General features: G+C 34.9%; 1 protein-coding gene across 3 annotated transcripts; it reads right to left on the bottom strand.

Annotated features, from left to right (window-relative positions):
* Positions 1–284: 284 nt before the first annotated feature.
* LOC145690377 (uncharacterized) lies at positions 285–14920 on the bottom strand. Of its 3 annotated transcripts, none has more exons than XM_081765205.1 (3): positions 14499–14920; positions 8070–8575; positions 285–1647 (listed from the first exon to the last, which is right to left on the bottom strand). In XM_081765205.1, the coding sequence occupies exons 2-3, from the start codon at positions 8432–8434 to the stop codon at positions 1005–1007; spliced, it is 1008 nt and encodes a 335-aa protein (XP_081621331.1). In that variant the 5' UTR covers positions 8435–8575; positions 14499–14920; the 3' UTR covers positions 285–1004. The 3 variants fall into 3 exon arrangements, with proteins under 3 accessions (XP_081621331.1, XP_081621333.1, XP_081621332.1); XM_081765207.1 differs by lacking the exon at positions 14499–14920 and adding an exon at positions 14206–14480; XM_081765206.1 differs by lacking the exon at positions 14499–14920 and adding an exon at positions 11135–11437.
* Positions 14921–16987: the final 2067 nt, after the last annotated feature.

Raw genomic sequence — 16987 nt, 5'->3', positions numbered from 1 at the left:
TACGCCTACCTGGTAGTTCGCCAATCGTCCTCACATATCTTTAACGAGCATATGTTAAATTCCGATTATTTGTCATTCTTGTGTATGGCGTATCTTACAGCAAATAGTATTGCAATGTAGGCAAAACGCATCTTTATTCCCAATCTTCACAGGCAATTATATTTTTGGAAGAAGTCCTGACCATCTCGCTATGTTCGCTTGTGACTTCACCATTTATCTTGCAGCAAGAAATCGTACACATGCAGAAAGACAAAAGGATAACAGATAAAACAGAAACTCCAAAGAAACATGTTGCCACATTTATTATCGTCAAATCTTTCTTCTTTCAACATTGAAAAAAAAAATAAAAAATACAGCAATGGTTCTAGCCGTAATGAAGGAGTTATCTCGGATCATAATGATTTCCTGAACTTCGCATTTTTTCAACTTTCTGAAAGTGTTGATCAATCTCAACGAAATCTTGAACTCAAAAGGAATAACGTTATGAAGTAAAGAAAAAGTATCGTGGCTTTGAAACTTATTTTTTCTTCGGTAGTAGAGATTTGTCAATCATCAAGAAATTCATATCATATTCAATCAAGAAATAATAATACCTTAGGTTAAAAAAAATCACCCAATGCGAGTTTAAACAGATTTAAACTGTTGAATTTCAATGTGGATAAACATCGCGCAAGGCTATGGAACCGAATATAAAATTGCTCTTCACTGAGATAATAGATAAGGAACTGCGTACACGCGTTACTTATGACGATTGCTTTGGTTTTGGTCCAAGGGTGTGGACCAGACTCACTACAACGAAGCTTTTAGCAGTTGCCAAGGGACATTTGTGTTCTATTTGCCAAATTATTTTGTTTAGATATTCACTTTTATGTAAAATTATAAATACATAATAAGAATTCAACATTTCAAACAGCATTCAATTTTCTGACGTCTCATTACTTCGCTCGCACGCGTTGTTACCAAACTGCCTATTTCATGGGACTTGAAAAAATTTAGGAACGCAATTAGGATTTGGAAGAATGCACTAACGTGTGTCTTTTCAAGATTGAAGTACGACTAAATGTTTTGCCACATTCATGACAAGGGTGTGCCCTTTCACCGGTATGAGTTAACATATGACTTTGTAAAGTAGATCTCTTTCTAAACTTTCTACCACAAGACTGACACGGGAACCGCTTCTCACTTGTATGTACCACCATGTGAGCTTTCAAATTAGACTTTCGAAGGAAACTTCTACCACAAGCTTGGCACGAGTGCGGTTTCTCACCTGTATGGCACAACATATGACTTTGTAAATCAGAATTTCGAAGAAATGTTCTACTGCACATCTCACAAGAGTGCGACTTTTCACCCTTATGTGTTAATAGATGATTATTCAAGTTACTCTTTAGAACAAAAGTCTTGCCACAAAATTCACAAGAGTAAATTCTCTCACCGGTATGTGATAACATATGAATATTAAGGTGGCTCTTCCGAGCAAACGTTTTCCCACAAGTAGAACACGCGTGTGGTCTTTCACCTGTATGTATAAAAGTATGATCTTTTAAATGACAGATCTGCTTAAATCTTTTACCACACTGCATACAAGAGTACCTTTTTTCATCTTTATGTGTTTGCGTATCATTCTCCAGGCGACCTGTTAGTGCCCTGAAATATCAGATAAACCAGTTATAGAAATGAGAATACTCTTTCTTACAGAATAATTAGACTTACATAGTTGCTTTTCAATACACATAAACGAAAATACCGAATCTTTCTGTGAATATGCTAAAGGCGTTCATGGGATATGTTTGCACTGTTTTGTATAGTTCCAGAGTCAAATTCATGTCTTGTGAACTTTCTGTATACCCTGCAGACTACGATTGTTCCAGGACTCACATCCTCCATCATCTGGTGGCTCCCTAAACATGTCAATTTAATGTATCAGTGTAGCGTATAAAGGAGGTTGGGTACCTAATGTAGTTAGAATGTCATCTTGATGTTCTTAGGAGTCGTTTGCTATCTTACAAATAAGTTTGGAACTTGTCGCTTCAACCACCTGTAAAATGGAGGCGTTCCTAGTTTACATACAAACAAGAGTATTGCAACACGAGGTTTGATCTATAATCGCACGCCTTGTAATTTACGTCTATTAAGAAGGCTGTGAATAAAGCACTGCGATTAGAAGGACAACATAAAGAATGAAATATTAGTCAATTCTCCAACGTTCCTTGTGCATGTGACTGCAAGATTACAACGACTCACCAAAGGTAGTCGTCAACCCTGGTTCGGCTAATAATATAAGTATATCTTGAGTGGCAGTATTCGTTTACACCTTAAAATATCTTTCGTAATTATATTCACTAGGACGCTCACCTTTTCTACTGAAATTACAAGTCCATGATAAGTATTAGATAATTTATTCGTTGATACTCTTTTAACGTATATTCACACAAACCGACTTGCAATCAAACATGTCCATTGAGTATCTATAAACAACTACATAGCAACCAACTATACAATAATAATGTATATTTCTTATATCTTAAAAACATTCTTCTTTTGTTATTTTTAAGTAACATTATATCAGGTATAGTGCTTGTGTAGAAGCACTTTCTGCCCAAGATACAGGTAATTATCGACCGATACAAAGTATCTCGTTGTATAAAAATGTCGCCCGATAATGGGACTAGATATAAAAGTTACAAGGTAGCTTGACTTTTATATTTAAGAACTACTGGTCCGTTTATAATGATGTCATAAGAATAGTGCTATTATTTACATTTTGATCGCACCTCATATATCATTTTGGTTCAATTATTTTATATAGATACATTTATATTAAAACATTTATCATTCCATTGTCATTTACCTTTGACAATAAAGTTTCAACACAACTCAATATAATAAAAATAGCCTTTGTGTTTAATCAATTATGAATCGACTTATAATTCTTCACATCAACAAGACAGAATTAAAATCATTTGAAAATTATCATTTGTGGAAACAAACGTGATAAAGTATCTAAAAGTCATAAGGGTTGTTTTCATTATTAATATTAACACATAAATTTGAAGATAAATATTTATAAGAATCTATAATTGATATGGGTTTAACCCTTACTACATCAACTGCAGTCAGTTTAAACTCGTACTTGCATATGATTCTAATAAAGTACATTGTACTGCACAATCGTGATTATGTTCCGCATTATTTTGTACATGAATTGCGTCATTGTTTTGATTTTGATATGAAGTGCCATCTCTTGAATTACGATTACGTCTATCGATGTAGTTTACTGTATTTCTGGAATTTCGCCATGTATTTCGACTGTTTTTGAGTCTACTTCGATTAAGTGATCTGACATAATTATTGTCACGATTGGTTAGGTTAGGTGGATTCCCATCATATCTTTGGCTATTTTGATCGTTCTGATTGTTTAAATTTACTGGATTTAGGTTATGTTCGGTATTGTTCACATTACGGATATTTAGATTCCGAACAGGTACAAGGTGATCTGAATTGTTTTTAATTTTACCTACTCCTGCTTGATGATTCAGTGCCTGGTATTGAGTTTCATAACATTGGACAAGCATTAATAAGTGATTAAAACTCATGCACTGCGTAGAAAACAGGATTTGTTGTAATTTAAACGGTAGTAGATTTCGAATAGATGCAATCACTCTAGATTCCGATTGCAACGGATTTACGACCTTTAATTCGTTATACGTATTTACAACAAAATCAACAACAGATTTGTGCAAGCGAGGATTAAAAGGTTGGTTTCTAATCGTGGCATCTCTGTTTGCAAGTAAAAAGTCGTTTTCGTAATTTGCAATCAGCGCGGCTTTGAATTCCTCATATGTATTGACGTGATCTCGTACTGCTTTAAACCATAAAGAACATGGTGGGAGTAATAAATGAGGGATTAGTTTCATATATTGCGATTTATCTATACACATTATACTGCACTCATCCTGAAATTTTTCTAGGAAAGAAGTAGCATTTTCATTACATTTACCACTAAACTTACTCATAGCACGTATTTCGCTCATCTTTACACTTAACTTTACATTCCTTTCACCATTTCGTGTTCGTGTTGAGTGACAATTTCTACCTACTGCGTTATGCGTGGTTCCACCATCTCTTTTCCGCCCATCTGTATTCCTTGGATGAATTCTTTCCACAATAATGTCCTCATCGGATGGATTACTTGAAGAAGAGATAACGTAAGGTCCACGTTGATCTGCTGCGGGTGAATGCGAGGTCATCTCTTGTGAACAAGGGAACTCCAAACGATCATTAACCATGTTGTTGTGGTATGCGTTGTCCTTAATCTGTAACGTCCTAATTTCCTCTTGTAAGGTAGATATCAATTGAGTATTTGCACGTATTTGGTTAGAATTATCAGTGACCTGAATCTTTTGCTGACGAACAGAAGATTCTATTACTTCCAAATCCTTTTTTACACAATTGACTTCTTGGATTACATGGTTGTAATTATCCTGGCAATCTTCAGGTAATCTTTTTAGCTTTTCATCAAACTGTAATGTGATGTCTCTCACCGCCTGGATAACAGATTGTTTCGTCTCTTCTGATTTTTGATCTATTTGCTCCAATCGTCTACTTAATTCTTCATATTGTCTACTTGATTCTTCGGATTTCTGCTGTACCGTCTGTTTTAGTTCGCCGGACATCTGAGCCAAATTTTGCTTCATGGCTTCTAAATCGTCTTTTCGGCTTTGTTCCTGTCGCTGTAATGCCATTAAAATTTTGTCTTCTAATGTCAACATTTCGGGTGTAATGGGAGCTATATTTTGCTCGTTGTTAACACTGTCAACAGTTTCATTCTCTGCTATCTCACCGATCATAATTTTTCTTGTGATTACTCTGCCACTTCTGAGAATAGTTGAGTTCGTATTCATGAACCTTCTTACAGAGGTAAATTCACCCTTACTTTAGACTTCGGGATTATGAATTTACAAGAATCCCGGGTGAGGTAAACCAAAAATTTTACAACGACTCACCAAAGGTAGTCGTCAACCCTGGTTCGGCTAATAATATAAGTATATCTTGAGTGGCAGTATTCGTTTACACCTTAAAATATCTTCCGTAATTATATTCACTAGGACGCTCACCTTTTCTACTGAAATTACAAGTCCATGATAAGTATTAGATAATTTATTCGTTGATACTCTTTTAAAGTATATTCACACAAACCGACTTGCAATCAAACATGTCCATTGAGTATCTATAAACAACTACATAGCAACCAACTATACAATAATAATGTATATTTCTTATATCTTAAAAACATTCTTCTTTTGTTATTTTTAAGTAACATTATATCAGGTATAGTGCTTGTGTAGAAGCACTTTCTGCCCAAGATACAGGTAATTATCGACCGATACAAAGTATCTCGTTGTAAGATCAACAAAAATATACGTGGCATGAGAACTTCGAAATTCCTTATATAATTGATATAATGAAGGCAAGTTTTGTAGAATACAATTTTTCGTTATGAAGTACCGTCTTTGAGGTGGAAACTAATCCTTTAATCAGCGGACATTTGGAGAAATGATGTCAGCATTTAGAATCAGGTATTCATATAATGTAAGATAGGGCTGGTAAACATGAGGGAAAAAATCTAGTATAAAGATTACAAGGTAATGGTTTAAGATGTTGGCTTGCTACAGTTTAAAATCTAGCTATTTACTTAACACACGGCTTTAGACATATTGTTTACACACTAGCACCATTTACTTTACTCCTGTAAGGGAAAAAAATGCCATCAACCCTTAAGTATATAAAGCTTACTATGAAGTTCTAAAGTAAGATGTGATTTAAAATAACACTTAAAAGACTAAACATATTAAAATCATGTGCTAGATTACATTTAATCTTCATAAAAAGGGTGGTAGATGGGCGTACAGTAAACACTTTCAACTAGTTCTGTGCAACCCATTTAGGTTTATTTTCTTTCATCCATAATGAATAATCAATGTTATGCTATATTTTAAATATTATACTAGCATGTATTATTATAGTGTACAAAAAAGAACTGAGATAACAATAACTAGTTTTATTACTATAATATAAATAATATTTGATCTGCTTAGAATAATTATACTTAAGGAACGTTATAAAAGAAAGGGCCAACGTTGTCAATTTAACTATCAATCATCAAGTACTCCATTTGATAGCTTGTAAATCCTAGAAGCATCTGGGACGAAGTCCGACTTTATACATCGTTTCCATGCAATGAACTTCCCCTAAACATTTTTCGTGTGTTCGTTGACTCAACTTTTCAAACTGAGGTAACTGATGATTGAACTCATTACAACGAACATCAATCATATGAAGGAGAACTGCTTTCCTTCACGGAATGTCTCAAGTATCTAAAAGCCAGAAGAGATCTTGTGCTGTGCTTTTAGATCTCTCTTCTCAGAATCCATGGATTCAAAAGCATTATATACAGAAAATACGCTAAGATTAGCCCGCCACAAAAGCCATTATGATGATGTTCGGTAAGTGCATTTGTTTTGATCCTTTTTATCAAGACCCTCATACCCTTGTTGTACAATAATATTGCAGTTAGTTCCGTAATCGTTTTTTGACTCCAACCTATTTAAGCTATCTACTTGATTGTAACACTAATAGTAAATATATAAATAATCTCAGAATAATATTACCTTGCGAATACATAAGTAAAATAAATTTACAAGATGATGGTATGAACTTACCTACATTTTTTTATTATTATTATTTCATTCTTACTTTATAAAGATCAAATTAAGTATATTCAATTCTATACTCTTTCTGTTTGAAATATTACAATATTCTCTCTTCTTTCGTATAAAGCAAAGTTGAATGCAAAAACAGTTAATATGTCCAATGTAAGGACCACTATTACAATGCAAGCAATGTCTAAATTAAATGTATGAAATAAAAATCGAAAGACTATCTAATATCAACATTCAATTGTAACTCGCTGTTGATTGATTGCCAAACATGATAAATGAAAGCGAATATATGAGAATAATTTTGAAATATAATGTGAGAGGAAACGGCGGGAGACCGAGAATACCCAGTCAAAAAATTTGCTTACCACCACCTCGGATGGTTTGTAATAAAAACCAAAAATTTTTTGCACTAGATGTGAGCACTCTATCACTGAGCTTATGTGCGCCATAAGGTGTTACCATTAATTGCAAAATAAAATCACCGTTTCAAATATGTTCTTCTAATGTGAGTTTGTGTAAATGAGGTATGGATACACTCCTAAATCCGTATTGTAAGAAGGTTATAAGAACACGTGTTCTCTCTTTACAGAAAAACTTAAGAAGAGCGTCGAAAACAAATTCACCATATTACGTAAAATGTAGAGGCCAACTTATAGAGCCAATCAAGGCTAAGTTATGAAATACTTCGCATTATAATGTTAAAAGTACAGACAAAAGTATTCCGTGCATGGCGACCAATTTCTCGTATCTAGAGATCCTAATGCTCGTATCTGTAAAGACCATATTATAACAAAAATAAAATGCATAAACGATCGCATTTGATCTCTGAGCTCTCGGTTCTAATATGAATGAAACCTAAGAGACAATAACAATAGTAACATTTAACTTACACCATGCGAGTCACGGCTGAACTACAGTAAAATATTTCAACATTTTTTTAGGATGCGATAAGCGACATTATTTTCACACGGGCGAGCGCCCAGAAATTTCTCATGGGGGTCCAATAATACGAGACAATACATTTAATACATGTAGATCGAACGCGTATTATTTTACAGTCGAAAAATAAATCATCAGTCTATATAAATATTTATTTGCTAAACTAGTTTTAACAAGGAAGTATACAAATGTACTCACAACATGCACCAAATTAAGTTCCCTCTGGCTCGAACATTATTTTTGTGTAAAAACTACTAAATTTACTTTTCTCTGAAACAATTCGCTTTTATGAACCACCAAAATATTGGACCCTATGCATTAATGGGTTGAATAACGTTTAGTATTCTCTGCCATTACCTACAGTATATTATTATTACTACAAAACTGTGTTACATAGACAAAAATTACCTGCGAAGGATCGATTCATTTCCATCTTCTAATTTCTTCCCGTCTCCAGTTTTGTCAGGGAATATTTCGCTCCAAAGTGTATACATATCAGATCCATCGTATCTCAGTTCCGTATCACCAGCAGCTACATGTACGCTATCGCCTTGAATTTCATGCTCTTCTTTCAACATCAAGGTACTTCTTGTACTTTCATTATCTGTTATGTTCTCACCCCTGATGTTTGGCAACTCAAAATCTTTTATATCAGCAAGAAATCCATCTGCCTCTTGACTGTTTACCTCAATACAATCAGCACTATTTTCAACCTTAATGTATATTTCAGTTCTTGAGCACTGTTCAGAATCGGTATTACATTCGTTCTGCATCACGACATTGTTTCTTTGAAGTAAGTAATAGACGTTCAGCAATATATTAAAACATGTCTCCCCTATTTTGAATGGGAAACGATGACTTCCAAATTCTATTCTTAATTATATGTACCTTGATGGAATTACTTACAAAAAGACCTACAAGAGTCAGAAAAAAAAAGAGAATTTAATCGCAACCAAATATTGTCTCCTTCTCAACAGAAATTAAATTTGTGAAAGATCACTTGAAAATATCCTCACCAACCATTTCTTACACTTAAAAAAGGGGGGAAATTATGAGGCTACGAAAGGACATTTATGAAAATAAAATAATTATTGAACAAAGAGACCTGTTTGGAATATTTTTGTTATTATTACTAGCAGTATTACAGCTATCTTTAAGTACTAATACAAAGAGACCAAAATTTCTTAAAATAGAAACGCGGTCGGAAACATCGTTACGTTTTGATTTTTACTAACAAAAGATGTCCTGTTGATATGAAAGATATCTGCTTCATATCTTGTTGCTCTTGAGTTTAACGTGCTTTTCAGCAGCGAGGCTACATGAGAGAGGATCTACTGTTTAACATGGAATCTGAGCACGTGAGTTCCCGCCAGGAATCGAACCCAAATCTCCCACGCCAAAAGCACGTACGCTAACCGCTTAGTCATGAAGGAGCTCTGGTTCATATCTTGTTACTGCTGCGAAGGAAATAAATGTTACTGTACTCACAGAATTACTTTCGTTGCTGATATAATTGTAAATACATTTTTTTAATAAAAGCATGGGGTAATTGCTAACGAAAAATCTTTCTTCTAAAGTTATATTCATATACTATAAAGGGAGCAAATATGTTTTAATGAAAACTACAAAAATCTGTTACTATACTGTAATGGATACAAACCACAGCAATAATCCTTACAAATTTGCACCCAGTTGTCATTTAAGCAGATAACTATTTCTAGACTGTTTTTTTCATAACTCCAGTGCGGTTTCAAATACACTGATGCAAACGATATTATATATATATATATATATATATATATATATATATATATATATATTAAAAACTATCTTCGGAACTGCATGTAACACTTTTTAATTATTTTAAAAATTGTCTTCAGAATTGAATCAAATACTTTTAAAGTAAATTTTGCGAGAAACAGGTTTTCGAAAATTCAAAGTTTAAATATTTATAACAGTGTACAAACTCAACTGAAATACATCATCTCATGATGATAATGTTTAAACAATGGCGCCTTGAATACGCACTTCAATGTCCCTCCTACTTACGCTATATTTACGCAGATCTCTCCAATTTTTTTCTCTTCATAGTATCGTAGAATCTTTTGTTTGCTCAACTAAATAACAAATATTGCTGTAGTGTCATATACAAATTTGAAATATGTAATAATCTGACATGGTGCAATTCAAGAATAAATTTAACTTTATGCTGGTTGTCAATAGTTTTTACGATGGTATTGGAGAGTATGAAACTCATAAACCCCCCCCCCCCATTTCCGTTGATATCTCTAACATGGAAAATTTCAATCTCTTTTATCTATTAGTTTTTTAAATAAAATGAAATTTTTAAGTTTTACGTCCCACGGTTATGTCGGCTAGGCTATTAGCAATGTTATACATTCTGAAATGTTGATTCCGTTGAAAATTAAGATACAGCGTGTATCAATTAGGAACTGTTCTCGAGTATTTACTTGCATATATAGTGGTGCAATAGTCTTTATTACTACTTATATAAATGCGTACGGTCTTTAGCGTAAAATCAAGTACGGCAATATAGACCTCTTAGTGGCTCAGTGTATCAGAAATGCTTTTCAAACGAAAATCTTAAGTGCGATGAACGATCTCAGATATAAATTTAAATTTAAAAAACTGGTATAGTTCATCTGTGCCAGCGGAAATCATGTAAGTGTGTGTGTGTGTTAAGCATCAATGATAAATTTTATGTAACACGCATTGCATTTGCACTAATTATGTCTTATATATTAATAACCACATCTCGTGAACATTTACAAGGCAACGTTCGCTCTGTGTGTTCTAAATGATATCCTAAGACTTTCCACAACCATATATATTTGTCGCATTTCCACATAATTGCGTAGTTTGATTATATGGATTTGACGCGTTATGTACGTAAGTACGCATCCAAACGAATGTCGCAAAAAATATTGTGCCAAAAAGACTAATTAGAAAAGAAATTACAAACCAAGCTGTGATGGTCACAAAGAATGACGAATGCTATGCAACGAATCGGGGAAAGGGTGCTACAGGAGGCCTTCGTGGTAGCCTGGATATGCGTTCCTAAGGAGCAGGCGCATTCCCGACGGAAGATATGTGCAGAAACAGGGTCAGTCGAAAAAATACTTATTGTCGCATGAATTGCTTATACTTATTGTTGGCTTCAGGTACAAGAACGATGAATTCAGAAAAAACTACTTGTTAACTCTTAACAACAAACCACAATGTATTACCATGCAAATGTACAAACACTCTGCCAATGAAATGTAATGTTAAGTATTTTTTTAAATTCAGTCACCCGTTTCCCCCGTAGCATAGCACGTGTAAATGTTTGACATTTGTAATCTTATAAACATAAAAGACTGGTTTTCTACATTCTACAGAGATACTCCGCCAGGGGAAATTAATATCCCAGACAGTTGTCTTGCATATGCACTTACTTTCAACTACTTATTTACTTTAAAATTCTCATTGTTATGGTGCTGTATTGTAAATCTGCACTGTATATCCTTGATGAGTACGATCCGCCGACTATATGGAATGAAAATCCTTTAACGTCCAACAAATACGTCAAGTAAGATAAAGGACACGGTGGCAGGATTCTAGAACACTGGTCCAGATCTTCACTGAGTTGTAATAACGAAAACCGGGTTCACTCGAAGAAACGGTTCTACCAAATAGAAAATTTATAGGTAAAATACAATGTGAAACAATTTTCGTGAAGTAATAAGTTTGCGAATATAAGTAATTACTGTCAGGGCTCAACATATTGAAATGATTTTTGACTCATAGTAAAAGCATTGTATGTGTTTTATGCTCTTCGACTCCCTTCGTTAATGCCTATAACCCTAGTCGCTGACGCGCCTCCTCCCTATCGACGCATCCCATGCTGCGTTAATGCTCTGACGTGGTTAGATAGCATTCGTGTTTTTTAAGTGTCTACCTACCACAAATTGGTTCGTGTTTTATATACTTTTTTTTTTTTTTTTTTACCGTACGTCAACACTGTATATATACACTGAGATTTCCTGAAGTAAATCTACAAGTCGTAATGGAGCTTCTGACGATGAATGCACTGCTAAAATAAATACAAAGCTCTAACCTAAACTGAAAATATAAGACATATGTTAAATTTTGGTAGAACCATCTGATCGATAATGCCAGGAAAACAATCAACCTGGCTACTAACGAACCTTCACTTACACGTGCTGACCAGCATTCCACCCCCTTTTTTTTTGGGGGGGGGAAAGTAAAAGATGACACACGTGCATCACCAGTAATTTGAGGGATTAACCGCTGTATCCCCGGACCAATATCAGATGAGTTTGAGAATTTATTTTGCTTTTTGAGAGAGTGGGTGAAAGTCAGGTGCGAGGAATAGGTGAAGTTAAGAATATACTTGTTGTTCTAAGTTCTTTTGATGTAGGAAGCGGCACTATATGTAGAGGTGGAAAGGACTATTTGACGGAGAGGTACACTTATGATTTATGGGAGAGGGAGTATGGGAATGGTGCGTAAATAACAAGATTGTTACATTTCGTCTTCGAAATTTATCGAGTTATATGAAAATAAGGAGTATCAGCTAGGCATGATCTATTAAGCAAGCAAACAGTTTGTCGTAAGTGTAGAAACGAATTAAAAAGGAGAATATCTAACCAAATATAATTTAGTACATTCTGGTACTTTTTTGGATGGCATTTAGTATCTTCCTTAAAACTGTGCAACACAAAGACCAAGCACTTTGTAACATAAAATATTTTCCACTATCCTTGTTTATGCGTTAGGCGCCTGCTTCCTACGGACACCTCCTCGCTGTCGCAGGTCCCCCTGCTATGCTTCTGCTCTGACTCGGTTAGAGATCACTCGTGGTTCCTAGCATAATTTGGTTTGCGTTCTATATACTAGTTTTTATGCCATACGTTCACGTTTTGAGGAAGTCACTTCCAAGCGTCGTACAAGTTGGCATTTTAGTGAAGAAATATATATATTCGTCTGGCCTGGCGATGCAGGAGTATGGCCATTTGCAGTATTTTCGGTGCAGTTGTACGGACCCACAGAGTGTAAAACGTATAGGAAAATTTCAGCGTTTTTAATTTGCTCATTTTATGTCGTGAGCACCGTTCTTACTTGTACTACTACTACTTAGAATAGAATAGAATAGAATACTTTATTAGTCATTAGACAACATAGTTGCAATAGACTTCGTCCAGAATAGTATTTAAATTGTAAAAATTATTGAAATGTAACAAACAAAGAAACTATGGCTATTACTAATTGATAGTTAATAACTAATTGAAACTGTTACTAACAGTTATAACACAATTTGCATTCTTCATATTTACATACTTCATATTTACATATAGACTTCATAATTACTTCATAGAAGTATTACTACATATATACTTCATAGAATGAATATACTTCATATTTACATTGTTGGAACTACCACATATCAATAAACAAAAAGCTTATTATTACCATTATTAGGGTTAAGCCTTCTATTGAATTACATCTTTCAAATTTGGGTGAAGATCCGTAGTAGCAATAGCAATGGTAACAGTAGCGATAGTAGTAGTAGATTAGGTAATGGCAGGTTTAGTTGATTACTGTTACCATGTTTGAATCCTTTAAGGAGGTATGTCATCTACGGAACTTTACACTCAAATTTTTACCAGCTATTTACATTTTATTGATTACAAATGCATTCCTCAAATTCCGTAATACTATATATACAATACTCTATTAATATATTACTAACGTGTTTAACAAACTGCTTGTTTTCCAAATTACGTATATGTAAAGGTAACAAGTTGAACAGTTTTATTGCATTATATTTAAAATTTTGCTGCGTCTTGCATAATCTGACAGACGGCGTTTCTAAATTATCTTTGTACCTTGTATTATAATCGTGCACATTAGATCGCAAATTATAACTAGTTTGGTTTTCCTTAATATAAATTAAACTATAATAAATATTTATTGAGGGAACTGTCATGATTCGGTATTCTTTGAAAATATTCCTGCAGGACTCAGTATCAGGTACACCTTTAATACAACGTAATGCCTTCTTTTGCCATTTGAATACGTCCTTTGCACCTGCAGAGTTTCCCCATAGTAAATTACCATACAATAAATGAGATATAATATTGATCCGTATAGTAAAACTGCACGAAAAATATTTATTTTACTAATTTCTTCCTTATTCATGCTGACATTTCGTCCTCAACTACGGCAGAGTATTTCCAAATTGTCTTCTTAAAGTGTTTCGGCCTATGTTTAGCAGAAGGGGTCCAGATCTTTTCTCGAAAAAAAATGTTACAATTTTGGTAACTTCTGTTCACATTCGGTTAGTTTAGGGTAGGTTAGGTTAGTTTATTTTATATTAGTGTAGGGGTCCCGCATAATTTTCCAAAAGAAAGAGATACAATTTCGCTTATTTCTATTACTGATTAGGTTGGTTTACTTTAGCTTGGGTAGTTTGTTAGGTTAGGTTAAATTTTGTTACGTTATGTTACATCTAAGTACTTACATTATTCATTTCTCCTGTAAATTTTGTGTTTCTTACGTGCTTTTGGACCCCTTGTACTAATTATAGTCCAGTGTTGCCATGCAGAGTACTGAATTTTACCTGTAAATTTTGGAAAATTTGGTGTGTCTACTCGCGACTAGGACCGTAATTTCAATGTGATTATATAAATTCAATACATTGAAACGAAAGCTAAACATTTCTTATCCGACTTAAATTATCCAACTTTTATGGGAAGCGTTTTTAAAAGACGAGCTTGTACAGATAATGCAGTTAAAATCTATATAGTTTTGTACCTTCCACGCTCAGCTCTTAAACATTTCATCAAATTACTGTAACATAGCCAAAAATTAAACTTCAAAAAAGAAAGACCAGGTTTACAGAAAATTGTGTATACAATGGAAACGAAAATTCATTTGAAAGAAACAAATATATCACTTTGCACTTGTTGTCTTGTCTTGAGACCACTATCGGTCAAATAAGTAGGTGCACCAGCATTATAGTCAAGTTTGCTACAATTTTTCTTATTTGTACCTCACACGGAGGATTTGTGTTTTAGAAACAACATTAAATAAAATACAGGACACAATTGGGAAGAAAGGGCACAATCGGGAAAAAGGTCAAAGTCACGAAAAGGTAAAAATCAGGAAAGAAGTTCAGACTGTGAAAGAAGGCATAAAGCCAAGTTGAACAGGGCAAATATTTAGAGGAAAGTGGGAAGTGTAAAATGAAAAATAAAAGTATAATTAAGGGGATGTATGTACGTGTAAATGTAAAAGAAAATGTAGGTGTATACAGTGATGCCAATTCCTTCAGAGCCGTTTTCCCTTCAGAAGTTTCAGAATTTCCCTTTTCCGGACAAAATTTCCCTTCATCCAAACCGTTCAAGTACTGTATTTAGTAATCGTATTATTAATCGTTTTCGCTTCCACCCCCTCGCCCCAATCTTATAACCACATACAAGCAGATACCTGACAGCCTTCCTTTGAGCTTACGCAGAATTTAAAGTTGACTTGTTGTTTAGGTATCTAAGGCGTCGCGATAAAGGAGGGGAAAGGATATGGAAAGGTGTAGATCGGACCTATGTTAAAGGTGCAATCTCTGCATTTGCCTGGCGTGACTGAGGAAAAACCCTACAAATACCTCGGTCAGGACGGACAACCTAAATAAATCATTAAAAATATAAAATAAATATTATGTAAATTTAATTTTTATCCTAGATATCATGCCAGATTTTAATATTAATGTAACCTAAGGTACAAAGAAAATATTAAGTATATATTTGGCATGTACTTACTTAAGAACAGCACTCCGGTATTTACTGAAACGAATACGAACAGTTACAAAGAAAACTCTAGCTGCTACTGTCTTTGGCTGTACACGAGGAATGTTCGTAAGCACAATACAAACTAAATCAAAGTTTAGAGATGCGGAATTCTTAAGAATTTATAATTCTCTGCGCACAGTCACCAGAAAATTTGTAAACTTACACAAACACACATACACTAATGTCCCAGTATTCGCCCATATTGAAGAGAGGTTCAAATTTCCCTGCAATATTGAGAGATTACAAGCAATTTCCCTTTTTCTCTTTTCTCCAAAATTTACTCAAAATTTTCCTGCGACAAGGGTAATTTCCCTTCAATTGGCATCACTGGGTGTATAGGAAATTACGTAACACTCTCTTGCTCACAGAGTATCACAACACACGAGGCACTTGCAGTAACGCCTACTGTCCAACTCCTACTTACTTCTAGCACAGGCAATAGTGATCAACATTGCCAGGGCATATAGTCAAAATATCTGTCCACAAGTAAGAAAGAGGGAAAAAAGTAAAACCCAGAGCTTTCAACTTCATTCAAAACAGTTAACGTCAACAGAGGCAAAATTTTCACTAAAATGGTAAAACAATCATAATAGTATTGCGTTTCGTTGAGTTCAGTGTGCATTAACACACTGCAAAATTTGTATTTTTGTTTGTGATGTCAGTGTCTGTTTATTAGTATTTTTATTGCATTATTTGCGTGAGTTGCGATCCTTTTTTGCCCAATCGTGACTAACGATATATTTGTTCCTTTAGTGCCCACTTAACCGTGATTGCTACAAAAGAGTTGGCTCCATCATCTGTTGGAAGAGGTACTTCAGCAGAGAGCGGCGCAGAAGAGCGGTGAATGTGCGTGGTAGTGAGTCTAGTGTGTCAAAAGCTGTCAGCAATGGCTCTTGTCGAATACGGCAGCGCTTCCAGCAGGTTTCGCAGTTCCATCGAGGTCAAATTGTTGCATACAGTGACTTATCTTACCGAGAGCTCGGTGCTAGAGTAGGGCGGAATACATCTACCATGACATGTGTGTGGGACCAGTGGGTGCAGGAAGGTACAGTAGAGGGACGTAGAATTTCCAATGTCTGCGTTAGACGATTGACCGCGGGGACAAACGCCTGATACACATGTTCCTCACAGGTCATGCGGCTATATCAGGACGCCTGATGCAGGAACTAAGGATCATTTTACAACAACCATTGTCTCCTCGAACTGAGCTTCGTCGTTTGGCGGAGCAGAGAATTTTTTCTCACCGTCCATTACTGAGGATTGCTCTGCACTTAAAACATTGGCGGGTGCACCAGACATAGTGTGAACACCATCGTGTATGGATTGAGGAATGGAATGCCGTACTCTTCTCCGATGAATCCCACTTCTGTCTACAGCATCACCATGGACGTATACGTGTCTGGCGCCACCGTGGCACTAGGCTTCATGACATCTGCATTATGCATCGTCCCACAGGCC

This window comes from Thermobia domestica, chromosome 7, assembly GCF_964235325.1.
Source record: "Thermobia domestica chromosome 7, izTheDome1.hap1.1, whole genome shotgun sequence".
NCBI classification, from domain to species: Eukaryota; Metazoa; Arthropoda; class Insecta; order Zygentoma; family Lepismatidae; genus Thermobia; species Thermobia domestica.
This window is presented reverse-complemented; position numbering and strand designations above follow the sequence as displayed.